Here is a 14,779-nt window from a genome sequence, read left to right as displayed (position 1 = left end):
TTTTAATGAGACTTTGATGGTGAATATTGTCAGCTTCTCTTTCATTCATGGAAATGGAACTTTTCTCCCCTAAAAGTAGGTTGTATTTTAAAGGATTTGGTTTTATAAGCTATAAGATAACTTATGGAGAATATGCTCCTTTGTAAAATTTTACTGAAACTTAAAAATAAAAGAATGAGCCATGCATGCCTTTAATCCCAGTATTTGGGAGATAGATGCAGGCATATCTCTATGAGTTTGAGGCCAGTGGCCAGCCTGGTCTACACATCTAGCTTCAGGACAGCCAGGACTACATAGAGTAATGCTGTCCAAACAAACAAACAAACAATGAGACAATGGAAAGGACATGGAGCTGGAAGCAGGGGAAGGGAGTTATGAACCAAGGTCTTCTGGGTAGGGCAAGCCTGATGCACACACTACATCTGTGGTCACCTATACAGGCCTGCACAGAATCAATCCTGCTGAAAAGTCCAGCACGGAGCAGGAGGCAGCTCTCAAGGTTCACCCTCAACCGACTATCAGTTAATGGTTGCTGGGGTGGGGGGAGTCATTTTTCATTGTGGTTGTGTTTGCTAGTAGGTTGGACATCTTCATTGAAAGGCTTCACACTCACTTGCACAAGGTCAGCACCAGACTCGGGACCTATTAATAATAGCTCTTTAAAAAGCAGGTGCCACATTGGAAGGGGGAGGGGTTGCTGGAATGAGGAGAATTGGAGAGAGTTAGTGGGAGTAGATAAGATAAAATACATAGTACCCATATATGAAAAATTTAAAGACTAATAAAAGTATAATTTTTTGATGAAGGGAAAATCCTTCAATTTTTATTCAAGTTCTTCAACGTGGTCCAGTTTTTGTTTGTGTATGCATATGGATCTACAGGTCATTGCCTGGGTGTAGCAGTCGAAGGGAAATTTATGGGAGTTCTCTTTCTTCATTGTGTGGATCCCAGGGATCAGACTTGGGCCGTCAGGATTGGCAGCATAATTCTCTCCCACTGAACCATCTCACTGGTCTCCGCTTCATGGTCTGACAATCTGTTAAAGGGCTCCTACTGGGTTTCCCTTCAACTCCCGTGAAACTGAGAGCTAGAGCCAATATAATGCACACAAGGTAGAAACTCAGCTGAGGAGAGAATTTCTCAAGCTCACGTGTGTGTGTGTGTGTGTGTGTGTGTGTGTGTGTGCACACGCATGTGCAGGCACACATGCCTGAGTATACACACACACACCAGGCTGAAAATTGAGAACTCAGCGAGCTATGGAATTTATAAACTACATAAAACTTTGTTTTACAAAGATTCTGAAAATCTAGTGAAATTCTGGTCTTCAAGAGAGAAGATCACCCAGATCGATAACACATACTTCATGATTTCCTCAAAGAATTTTCTCTCTAGAAAAATACTTTAAATTATGGAATTTATCCTGGGGAATTATAAGATAGACAGTGGGAGAGGATGACCTATTAATTCCTATCTGGATGTATATGAGTCTGTGCATTATTTAAAGGATCTAATGAAGATGGAAATAAAGTCTAAGTGTATTTGAATAACATTAAATCTTTGCTTCATCGGGAAAACGATGAGTCAAGTTGAAGGGTTACAGCGTGTGCAGCTCTGGGCACGTCTGCTGCATACATGAAGCAAGAGCTTGCTACTAGCCAGTCTGTCCTTCGAGAGGACCACAGACACAAGGGCTGACACTCATCAGACATGAGGAAGCAGACTTCAGTGTGGCTCATCGAATTCTCAGTCCTCTCCTTTAGGGTCATCATCACTCCACAGAGTGAAACGTAAATCAGTGCATGCAATCTGCAAATTGGTAATTGTCTCAGCACAAGGTAAGCACCTTGGGCAGCAGCCAGGAGATACACTATAAGTAGCCGCAGTTGGTAATAAAGAGCTGTCAATTTTCTGTGACTAGCTGGTGTCAAGTGGGGACAGTTCTAAACGTCATCACGAGAAATGAAATGTTAGAGCATTTTGTAAGCCCCAGACTGGATTCCCAGTGATGTTAACACCCAGGTAACCTTACCAATATACTGGGAAGCCATGCCTCCCTGTGTGTACTGGGAAGTCATGTCTCCCTGTGTGTACTGGGAAGCCATGTCTTACTGTCTGTACTGGGAAGCCATGCCTCTCTGTGTGTACTGGGAAGTCATGTCTCCCTGTGTGTACTGGAAAGCCATGTCTCTCTGTGTGTACTGGAAAGCTATGCCTCACTGTGTGCTGAGGTTGCAGGAATAAGTAACACTTAGGAGAACAGCACAGGAAGCAGGTGGCAAACCAGGTACCTGTTTCCTCTTTCCCTTTTAAGTTTTGCTGATCATAGAAAGATCACTTGTCTGGGTGTCAGAAAGACCCAGGTCCCACTTCCCTCTGACCTAGCCAGTGGGGCCTATAGACAAACAGCTGATTCTTTTTGCATCTTTATACAGAAGATGAGAAATATTTACATAGAAGATTATTTATGTCCAAAGAAAATGATCTTACAAAAAATATGGATGTAAATACCTACAATTATATTCAATTCAGAATAAATTGTTCAAAGAACATGCTCATAGCTGCCTATCAGGGTGGCGGGACGAATGAGATGGATTGAAGCACAGAACAATTGGGGGAAAGTCTCTTTGTTCTCTTGACCATATCCTAGGGGAAGGCTGCATGCTATTTTTCTCCCCTCCAAGGATCAGCGTGCGTTCCTTTCATCCTTGTGGAGATGGGGTGTTTTCTTGAAGAGTGAGCGGCTTTTACTTCAAAGAGAAGTTTTCTTTCCTTGAAAATAGTTGGTAGGCTTTGGGAGTAGCCCTCAGTGATAGACTATGGTATGGAAGAATAAGATGAAAAAGCATCCTTTCTCCCCAACCTGCTTTTGGTCATGGTGTTTATCACAGCAACAGAAAACAATCTGAGACCTTCGCTGCCATGGGCCCTGGTTTCTACCTTAGGAGTGAGGGGCATTCAGAATGAGAGAGAAGGAGCAAGGGAGGAGAAACCACCATTCTCTATGAAGGCTGTTCTCCTTCATAGGGTGCACAGGGATGCAGGCAAATGCCGAAGGTGAGATTATTCGTGCCTTTGAGGATTGTCTGTAAAGCGCAGCTGCAGATACGGATGTGAGCAGCTTCTCAAGGTACCCGTATTTCTCAAGTAACCATAGGGCAGCTGCTTTCTTTCTCCCATCCCTCTTTCCTGAGATGCTGTGCTCTCAAACTCCTATATTTAACTCTTCCTTAGCACTGCACCACCTACCAACTGCAACAGTATCTAAGCAGTTTTCTATTCAAATTTGAAATTATGCTCAGAGGATAGTTCAGCCACTTCCCCTTAATTCCATTTTTTTTCCCTGCAAAGAAACCTATCCACTTAAGATAATGAAGCTTCCCTGGAGCCTTCTCTGAGTTTTCTCTGGCTTAGTAGGAAGGTAGAGTGGGAGTTTGGCACTCTAATGCCCTGTTTGGAATTGGGCATCTAATGGGAAGGATTCTTATCCCAGAGACTCAACATTGCCTCTGCATTCAATTAGCACAAAATTAAACTGTGGGGCAATCACATTGCATTTGCTGATGTGGCCTGTGGCACTGCAGGACATGGAGGTGTGATATGGGAGTGTCTTCTTTCTATCTGTTGCTTTCATTGGTTAATTAATAAAGAAAACTGCTTGGCCTAATAGGGCAGAATTTAAATAGGCGCAGTAGACCAAACAGAATGCTCGGAGGAAGAAGGCAGTGACACAGACGCTATAGCTCTCCTCTCCAAGATGGATGTAGGTTAAGATCCTTCCCGGTAAGCCACCACCTTGTGGTGCTACATAGATTATTAGATATGGGTTAAAGCAAGATGTGAGAATTAGCCAATAAGAGGCTGAAACTAATGGGCCAGGCAGTGTTTAAAAGAATACAATTTGTGTGTTGTTATTTCGAGTGTAAAGCTAGCCATGCAGGTGGCCGGGCGCCTGGAACATAGCCCACCGCTCCTACTACAGAGGTGGCTAGATATAGCAGATGCCACCTCTGCAGCAGAATGCTAAGAAGTCCTGCATCCAGGTCTGTTGGCCATGATTTGTACCACACCTGTGCTGGAAAGTTTTATGTCAACCTGATGTGAGCTAAAGTCACCTGAGAGGAGGGAACCTCAATTTAAAAGATTCCTCCATAAGATTGGGCTGTAGGCAATCCTATAGGTCATTTTCTTAATTAGTGACTAATGGAGGAGGGTGCAGCCTACGATGGGTGGTGTCATCTCTGGACAGGTGGTCCTGGGTTCTACAAGAAAGCAGGTGGAACAGGCCAGTAAGCAGCATCCCTTCATCACTTTCTGCTTCCATGGTCCTGCCCTGTTTAAGTTCCTACCTTGATTTCTTTTGATGATGAACAGCAATATAGAAGTGTAAGACAAAACACATAAACCAACAACCCTCCCCACCAAAAAATAAAAAATAAACAACAACAAAACCCCCTTTTCTCCCCAAGTTGTCTGGTCACAATGTTTTATTATAGCAATAAGCAATAGAAACCGTAACTCAGACAACACCCCTACAGAAAGGCTCTCCAAATATTGTATTTGATACGGCTGCCTCTACCCACAAGAAGACTGCTAGAGAGTTCCTGGAGAAAGAAATAAAAGAAAATTTGTAGAAATAGGAGGAGAAAGGAGGCAAAGTCTGTCTGGAACCCTGGACTGGTTGAGCTGGGAGCCTCACTAGGTTGGGCAACTGTTGACAATTCCTCTGTTTTCTGACTCATGCCAGCTCAAAGGAAGGAGAAGGCTTTTGTGTCTGCCAAGGTTTTTTCTAGTATCAACGGAAGGAGATGAATGCATCAAGCACCCGTTACTTGTTATGTTTTTAGCTCCTTTTGAAGAACTCATTGCTTTGCCAGGCCCAGGACTCCCTTACTTGGGAAACAAACATGGCTGCCTTTGTTGTATGCTTGGAATTATTACTGAGTTTTCAGGTTAGTTTTCTACTTGGGGGATAGGGAGATGTCACCATCTCCTGGTCAGAGCCTTGAGATACCTTGCTGGAATATCTTAGGATTCATGTGGCATAATCATGCTTAAGCAGGGAATAGGGACACTGGTTTTTAATGTCTGCACTAGGCTGTTGTGTTCTAGAAAAACAGCAGCACAGAAGAGGTCTACCCATGAGACAATTCAGGACAACACAGAGCAGGAGCTGGTACAGGGGGATCCCTGGGTAACAATACAAGGGCAGGAAGATGGGCAGGAGGAACTCTGGTTGGTGGTGGCCTTCTTAGCCAGGTTTCTGCAAGAATCTTGATTCTGGCTATCTTCACTAGGAAGACGACAAGAACAGAACTAGGTTGATTGGTCCCAAAGAGCTGGCTAAGACAAGACTTGGAAATAATGCAAGTTCAAAGACACGGGTTCTAGAGTAGGGATTTGAAAAAAAGCCATATCAAAGCAAAGTTCATGAGGCTGGAGGTCAAGGTCAGGGTGTGAACAGCCCTGAAGAGAATAGGACAATTAATAGGACAGACGCTCATGGCTGATGGTGGAAGCAGGAGGACCTACCTGCAAGGTGACAGGCACAGACATGGAAAGGGACCATGGAGGATCAGGAAGCTAATGGTCATTCCTATCTGAGTCATATGGAACAATTTCCCTCAGAGTTATCTTAAAATTAAGCTTTCTCCCCGCCCCCCGCCCCACAGGGACTCTTCATTGAAGGCTATGCTTGTATTTGAGCATTTCTCCCTTGGAGGGAGATGAATTTGTAACATTAAACAATCTGTCTCTTGTCCAGCAAGGAAGGAGTGATCCCAGTAATTCACCAAGATCTGAATTTGGGGATAGAAGAGACCATGTCCTGCAGCAAACCTGCTCAGGGTAATCAGGCTTGTCCTCTTCTCAGTGTTCATCATACTCGAAGGTACAGTCTTCACATTTCTGGAAGTTCCCAAGGAATATAAACTTGGCATTGAACAACAGGGTTTGGCAAAACCAAAGGAGAGAGCCTGGGACTAGCCCCTTATCCAAGGAGACTCCTGAGAGAGTGGGTGACTTGGGCATTTTGACAAAGTGTGTGGAGCCTATATTTGTTTCTAGTCTAGAATTTTGTGTGGTGACAACTCGCTGACTGTGCTGCAAGTCTGGTTTTATTCTTATGAATATCTTAACAGAAGACAAGTCTGCAGTAATCCTATAAGGAGTCTGTGGTCTAGGGGGAGACTCCTGCTAATGAGGACAAGTTTCTGCTGATGGGGTGTACAGTATGGTCAGGTCTTAGGGAGGCCACACTTCATGAGTTTATAAGTGCTCAATCTTTAACAATTTGTCCAATGTAGAAGGAAAACACAGTGAAATCAAAACTTCTACTACCAAATAGGGACAGATTCTCTGTATTTTTCCAGGGAAATCTGGGATTGGAGAGACTAGGACCTTGGGTGAATGGCTGTAAGAGCTGGAAGGACACACAGAAGGGGAAAGATTGGAAGTCTAGCTATAGAGAATAGGCAGGGAAAGGAGGGTCCCAGACAAAAACAACTTGATGGATAAAGAGGGTTTTTTGGCTAAACAGGCAGCTTTAATTGAGGGACCATGTGCTGATATAAAGCACTTTCTTTCTAGTCACATAAACTTTTCTTTGAGTCTTCTTACAGATTCCAAGGTCTAAGAATGGTACTATAGGAAAAAAAATGGGAGAAAGAAAAAAATTATCCAGCTGAGGAAATTTCACCAGAAAAATACATACATACTAGATAGTCACGTGTCTATAGCAAACTGTCAGCCATTTAAACTGTATGAAGAAAGCAGAGAGCAAAATAGTATTGTGAAAGGCAAGGAGCAGAGTTGTGTTAGAGAAAATAACAGAAACTGGAAAATATCAAATTAAAATGAGAACAACACATCATTGAGAAAAGTGACAAGGGATGATGTCTGATGATGGAATTGGAGAGTCTGGAGAAGAGGGTTAAAGAGCATGAAAAGAATAAATACTTATAACAAAAAAATTTACAAAAAGTCTAGAAATAAAAAGTGACTTGAGTCCACCTTAAATGGGCATACAACGTCTATAGGAAAGTTGATCCCACACGAACAGCACCAGGGGCACACTGTGAACATCTTCACTTCTTTCACATTGACTGTTTGGTTTTCCAAAGGAAAACAAGGCAACAGCATTTTCATCCATGACAGGGTATGAGTCACCAACCTCCTACAAGGTGAATAGTGTTTTGTGGTGAAAAGACAGAAGAGCTTGAATGGCCCTCCTGATGTCATTCTGTATATGTGCTGCTTTTATTGGATAATGAATAAAGCTGTTTCACCCAATGGCTTAGCAGAGTAAAGACAGGCGGGAAATATGAACAGATACACACACACACACACACACACACAGAGAGAGAGAGAGAGAGAGAGAGAGAGAGAGAGAGAGAGAGAGAGAGAGAGAGAGATTAGGCAGAGTCAAGGAGACACCATGTAGCTGCCGAAGGAGAAAGACCCCTGCCAGAAACTTACTGGTGGGCTACAGCCTTGTGGTGATACACAGATTAATAGAAATGAGTTAATTTAAGATATAAGAGTTAGCCAGGAATATGCTTAAGCCATTGACCAAACAGTGTTGCAATTAATATAGTTTCTGTGTGATTATTCATGCCTAGGCAGCCCGGAAACGAATGAGCCACCTTCCATTCACACTTCCCCAGAAAATGCTGTGGCTGAGGGACTGGAGGGGCATAAAACTAACCCAGGACTGTGGAAAACTGAAGTGGGGCCTGTGGTATCAGAGTAAGAGGAAGATTAGAGGAGCCCTAAAGAAGGGGAAAGTGCTCCTCAGAGAGACAGAAAGGAGAGAGAAGAAGTAGAGGGGAAAGAGAGAGACAGACACAGAGAGACACAGAGAAGAAAGTAATAGAAGAAAAGAAGAAGCAGATGGTGTGATGATGAGAATGAAGCAAAGAAGAGGAGAAAGAGAAAGAAAAATGAAGAGAGAGGCATAGAGGAGTAAAGGAAGAAACAGAGAGACAGAGAGAGAGAGAGAGAGAGAGAGAGAGAGAGAGAGAGAGAGAGAGAAAGCACAGAGGAGAGAAAAAGCATTAGAGAAATGAAAAGGAGAAAAGACTGGCAGAGAGGGAAAGAAGAGTGAAGACTGACAAAGGAAGAGAAAGGAAGGAAGGAGGGAGGAGAGGAGGGGCAAGGGAAGGAAGACAGAAAGAGGGGGCACTTAGTACACACAGAACTGTTGCTATGGGAACTCATGGCTGCTTCTGCAAAGAAAAACTCCTTCCCTCTTTCCCAGCCCAAGATCTCCTCCTCTCACAGCTTAGGGCAAAGACCTGGGCACATTTCCAACTTTTCATTTCCTTCATACACACATCCAGTTTGCCAGTTACAGAAAGACAGCTTCCAACGCCTCATCCTTCTACCTTGCTTCAAACTCATTATGACATATGTTTCTAGGCAGGTCTAGTATGTTTCCTGCCTCTTTCCCATCTGGTTTGGGAACACACCAGCATTACTGTGGTTCTGTTATGGCATGGACTGCTTTGGCTGCCTCTAACTTTACAGAATAGAGAATTCATCATCACCACCAGCACAGGGTCCCATGCCCCTTGGCTAAGCCATATGTTCACAGTGATTAACAGAGGAGTCTAACCCTACAACATCCTGTCATGTACTTTTCTCCAGACACTGTGTCCCCCTTGATGTTTCTGCAATAGTCCAAGCAACATACTTGTGATGGTTAATCTTAAATGTCAATTTGACTATATCTAGAATCAACTAAAAACCCAAGCTTCTGGGCATGATTATAAGATATTTTTTTGATCAGATTATTAAGTGGGAACATCTATACTAAATCTGGGGCAGCCCATATAAATGGAGATGGAAGAAGGAAATTTTTGTTTTGTGGCTGCTTGATCTCACACTCTCACTGGCAAGCCCATCTATCTTGTTGCTGAGGGAGTCCTTTGCTGGTATTAGAACCTACTTCCTTAGGGTACCAACACAGACTGAAGGCCAGATGAGACATCCAGTCTTGTAGACTGAACAACTGTAGAATTTTCAGCCTTTTGGTAGTAAGACAATCACTGTTGGACTAACCAGATTACAGCCTGTAAGCCACTCCAAATCCCCATCTATATCTTTATATCATCTCTCTGTGTCTCTCTCTTTCTCTCTGTCTATCTCTATCTCTCTCTGTGTCTGTCTTTATTCTCTCAGTTCTGTTCCCTTAGAGAATCTAAACTAATAAAGCAGATAAAGGCCCCTGTCTCCCAGCTAATGGCCTGAGTTTGAACCCTATTCCTCATGCTGGATTGCTTTGTCCAGCCTGAATACAGGGGGGAGGTGCTTGCTCTTATAGCAGCTTGATATGCTTTGTGGAAGCCCATGAGAGGCCTGCTCCTTTCTGAGTGATTACAGAGGAGGTGTGGGTTGGGAGGACAGAGGGGAGGAGGGAAAGGAGAGGCTGCGCTTGGGATGTAAAATTAATTAATAATTTAAAAAGACATAGTTTTATTTTATGTATGTGAATATTTATATGTCAGTGTATTATATGTGTTCTTGATGCCCAGAAAGTCAGAGGAGGCAGTGGATGCCCTGGAACTGGAGTTACATATGGTTGTGAAACACCACGTAGGTGCTGGGTTCTAAACCCAGGTTTTCTGGGAGAGAAGACGGTGCCCTTAACCTCCGAATCATATCTCCAGTCCTGTGCGCTGTCGTATTTAAGGGAACTGGACTTTTGTCCTCACTGACTATGCTATTTGAAACATATTCCATTATCAACATAAGTTTTAATATGTCATCTTTATTGCTTCAGTAAAATAGCACAAACCATTCTTCTATTAGATTGGAAACCATTAAGAATCGGGCATAAAATGCAGCATTATTCTTGTTCTAAGAAGCAGGCACTACTTCACACTGAGAAAGTCTGTGCAAACCGTCAATGTGTCTAAAAGCTATAAAAATTGTTTACACTTTGAGGCAGCAATTCTACTTACAGAAAATAATCCCAGAGGAAAAATAAACACATCTACAAAGATCAATGTAATGGAACACAGCATGGCATTTTCTAAGAATAAAGAGCTGAAGAAAAGCCAAACACAGGGAAGTCCTAGAGACACCTGAAATCTAGTGAGATACCACGCTATGGCATGATAGCCTGCCTAAGTACATACAGCACAGCCTGCTGATTCCTTTATGGAGTGGGCGAGGTGGCCAGGGAGCCAGGGGGAGGCTAGCGCGGCTGATGCGGTTCTGGAAAGATTATAAAATGGAGCAGACCTAAGTCAGAGAAGGAGCCATTCCTGCTGACCCATCCTCCATGGGAATGTTGAAGTTTATAGTTTATAGTTTATAGCGGTTGGAGGAAATGGCATAATTCTCGTAAAGGTATGAGGTTAGGGTCTCTGATAACTCAGGCGAGCCAGTGAGAGAGTGTGTCATCTGTGAGGACATACACATGACCAAAGGACCTCGTGCTGAGTAAATATGGAGAGACTAAGACAGTGCTGTGGGACTCAACCCAGTTATAGAATATAAAGTGACTGGTCTTATAGAAAAGGAAAACAGAGTGGCAGACATCAGAGGCTCGGAGGGAGGCTAGCACAAGACTGGGCAGTGGACTGCAGATCTGATTGGTAAGGACAGATGCACTTTGTCTTGCTGTTTCATTGCAAGATGACTTCATAGCCACAATCTATTATGCATTTCAGAGGAACCAGGGGAAAGGACTTTGGAGTGGTCTTATTACAAAGAAAGCATGGGCAGTATGCCAGTTTCTTCTGATGTATGTGACAATGCACGCAAGTATGAAGAACACATGTCACATGTGCGCAGTTACCTGTCAATCAAAAGCCAAACTTACAAGCATAAATTAAACTCTACTGTCTACATAGGGGGAAGAGTAATTCATGTAAATCTTTGTAAAGCTCCCACCCACTTTCATTTTTCAAGGCAGTTTCTCTGTGTAGCTCTGGCTGTCCTGGAATTCATTCTGTTGACCAGGTTGGCCTTGAATTTAGAGATCCTCCTGCCTCTGCCTCCCTGAGTGCTGGGATTAAAGGTGTGAGCTACCTACCACACCCAGCCTATAAATTTTATCTTAACTCTGGCAGTGCTGACTTGTTAATATTAACCCGCAGATGTTTCAAAACACACATTGAACATCAATATCTGGTACTACGAAAAAAAAAAAGATCAACAGCATATTGTTAACTGGAAAATTAGGATTACAAACCAAGGAGGATCACGTGATCAGATGCAAGAAACCATATCTGTACATATCTGCTACTGAGGACCATACTGGCAGACCTGATTAAAAACAACAGCAATCGTTCTATGGTTTCCTTTTTTTCTCTCCAATAATCTGAATTTCCATGGGGAGTTTATAAATGAAAAAGATACTATGACTTAATGTGCATATCAGTGATGGGAAAAGGTAAAATGAAAATGTGGGTTGTGGAGTCTGTACAGAGTGTGTTCACAAACAAGACACAAAGACAGATATGGCAGTAACAGGGCTCAGAAAGTCCCCAAAGGGGGAACAGAAATATCAGTTAACAAGTAATGCAACAATCTTAACACAATTAGTTGTCTAAATAAGCAAACAAAAAGGGAAAGCCATTTTCACTCACAAGTGTAAAGATAACACAAGGAAAAAGATCTTATCTTTGAAGAGAGAAAGGGGCACACATTCTGTCACTGTTGGGGGCAAAGTCCGTTGGATAAGACAGATAAGGGCCTTCCATGGAGTCTTGCTAGGCCACTTCTAAGAAGTCACCTGCACAAAACAATTAGTCTCATAGACACCGAAGTGGATGAAAGATTTATTTCAGGAGTACAAAAAGTCTGGAAATAGCATCAGGAAGAAGCAGAGGACATGTGTGAGTGGCAACATTAAAAATAATTTTGACAGTAAATGTCAAAGAAAGTGTTCACACTATCCAATATGCTGCAGATAGGAGCTAAATCAAATTTGTTCTGTTTGTCCATTCCAATCTAATAATGCAACATGGGGCTCCAGATATGAATAAAAATAAGTCTCAGGGGATGAAACTCAGCAGCAGTTTTTATCTTTCAACAAGGTAACTCCCACAGGTGGAAGAAGAAGTACAAAAGGGAAGGGTGTTTCTTTTTCTTTTTATTTTTTTTCAAGGTAAATCTTTTTTATTAGTCACACAATTTTAAAAATTATTAAAATTCTATTTTTCTTTGAACCTTCCACCCTTACAGTGCAGAGAGCCCCCCTCTCCTTGTTTGCAATGGAACTGGGTTGCATTTTTTTTTAAAGTAAATTGAAACCAACATGCTACCTGAAGCATTGGTAATATTTAAAAAATCAACATGTTACACAAAGCACTGCTGATATTTAAGAATCCTACTATTTAAACACATGTCAACATGGGAGGCGGTGACGGGGAAGAGACAGAAATCTTTAATAAATAAATAAATTAAAAAATGAATCGAAAAAAAAAGAAAACAAAGTAGATGTTCTTAAACACATACCAACCATTTGCAAATATGCAGATGTTTTAGGAGCCCCCCCAACAATACACCCCTTAAAGTAATTTTTGAAACAAGTATAGAAAATTGAAGAAAGACCAGAAAGAAAATGATGTCAAGGAGTTTCTAGAGCTCTTTTTCTTTTTAAATGAGTTCTCTTGTTCTCCTAATTACCACCCGAAGCCCCTCTGCTCTCTCAGCCCATCTATACCAGGAAGGTGATGGAAACTTTACCATTTGCTTTTTCCTCCACTGTGGTTGTTTTCACAAGGAGAAGATAATTTATTATAAAAAGAAATGCCTAGAATGCAGATTGTAGTTAAGGGACCAGGGAGAAAAGCAGACTCTTGATGATTAAACATGAACAACACATCTTCACTGGCTGGGGAGATCATGACTGACCGGCTGTTCATTTCTCAACAGACGCCTGGTTCTTGGTGTTTGGAGGAATAAATTACAGACTGTGAAGACAGAGTTTCCTCATTTGGGATGGTTGGGGACCTTGCCTGGAGAAAACTGTATTGTGAATGGAAATGATTTTCCTCATGTCTAAAATGGTATCACCTTCAGCTTCCACAGCACACATTGCAATCTAACAAATGCTCACTATGTGATCTACCAGCGAAATGAGCCACCATCCTTGTGAGGAGGTGTTAGGTGTGTTAGGTGTGGAAGCAGGAACACTGATCACTTACAGAAGCACCCTGGGCTGACTATATGTAGGGTTCTACCTTATCCCGATAAATCTAAAAAGCCAATTATTTTAACTTTAGTTCTCTAAAAGCAGAGTGCCAGGTATCTAAGGAATAATTTCCAGCAATGAATAATTCCAACACTGGGGCCCCACTCCTTGTATTTGTGTTGGCAGGAATCTCTGAGTAACCCGTAGTCATTATAAAGATGGGAAGGTATATTTTACTGGCGTTGAAAGCCATTCCAAGAATACGTTAGGGGCACTTCCGTGATTTAAATGATGAGGTCTTAGGGATCCACTGTGGTGTATATGAGATGGATGAGGGGGAGACAGAATGACATATCTGCCTGCAAAAAACATCTCTGAAAGGACAAGTATTGTTGACAGCATACTGTGTGTTTAGCATGCGATAAACAGTTCAAGTCACTGCATACCTTTTGAGAACTTCCACACAATTGTAGGCACAGGATAACCTTCTGCAGAGCAATTGAGAATCACTGCTTTGCCATAGATCCCATCCTGGTCCCGGGGTTGCACCACAAACTTGGGAGGAACTGCAAAGAGAAATGACATCATTCAGACAGGGCCACTGGTCAAAGCTGTGATCTTATGAAACAATTATCTCTGTAAACCTTCAAGTAGAAGAATTGTCACACAAATACAAAAGCAATAGCCATGTTTGCAGCTCAGACAAGTGGGGGAAACAGTGTGGGTCCTGGAGGGTCATCTACAGATTGTTTTTAGTGAAGATTTTGTTTTGTAGTAGGGAAACTGGTTTTTCATAGATGCAAGGAGCATTGGCCAACCCAATGGCATGTGATACTCAAGACTGTCAGGAATTCACTCCACACAGAATAGAATAATGGCCAATATATAATGAGAAAGTAAATTATATGTTCCCCAAATTGTACTTATCAAGGATGAGTGTTTCCGTTGTTAGGAGCTATTCAAAGTCTTACAGACTTTCTGCTACCAGAAGATGAAAAAACTGACAAGCACTCCCCAAAGGTAGCAGAGAGCATGGCATGCTGATGAACTTTGCCCCAGACACCCCACCAGGACATACAAGCCACTCTTCCCTATAAGTCAGAACTGGGCAGGCCCAAAGTAGAACCACAGAGTTGGTTAATGGGAGGTGCCAAGATGCCTCTGGTGTACCCATGAGATTCAGAACCTGATTATGTAGGAATTCTGTGAGGTGCTGGGTAGATCAATCCCAGCATATAGCATACTCAACTCTCTACTGACAGCCCAATGCTTTGTGCTAAACTACTAGGTTAGTAGTGTGTGAGTCTTAATGAACAGGTCAACATTCTTCTAGAAATGGTGGCATCTGACAGTCGTCTACTGAGTATATGTACAGTACACTGGGGATCCCCTGTGGGGTGGACTCCTCGTGTGATAGCTATGCACTGTGAGAGAGATGGATTGCATCCACTGGAGATTAAACATGTGGCATACAAAGGGTGTTCTCTTTCTTCCCACACCTGAAAAGATTTATCTTCCTTGCTTTAGATTCTAGAATTCCCAATATTGAGGTACACGTGTGGACCTCGGTACTTCAGAGAGGTAAGAATTCCAGGTAGCACAAGATATAGACTGCGGAGGTGCCTAGGATCT

At 42.5% G+C, this 14,779-nt stretch overlaps 1 protein-coding gene across 1 annotated transcript in view; it reads right to left on the bottom strand.

The window, feature by feature from the left end:
* Positions 1 to 14,779, bottom strand: part of Dscam (DS cell adhesion molecule) — a gene marked incomplete at its 5' end in the record, with an annotated part of 553,946 nt that overhangs the window by 196,878 nt on the left and 342,289 nt on the right. The window contains one exon of the mRNA XM_041673080.1: positions 13,594 to 13,713. Within this exon, the coding sequence (XP_041529014.1) occupies positions 13,594 to 13,713 (120 nt within the window). The remainder of the gene's footprint in view (positions 1 to 13,593; positions 13,714 to 14,779) is intronic.

The sequence above is a fragment of the Microtus oregoni genome, unplaced genomic scaffold (assembly GCF_018167655.1).
Source record: "Microtus oregoni isolate MIOR12 unplaced genomic scaffold, Mior012 000023F_ref0000262, whole genome shotgun sequence".
In the NCBI taxonomy this organism is placed as follows: Eukaryota; Metazoa; Chordata; class Mammalia; order Rodentia; family Cricetidae; genus Microtus; species Microtus oregoni.
Note: the sequence above shows the minus strand (reverse complement) of the source record. Positions and strands in the feature narration are given on the sequence as shown.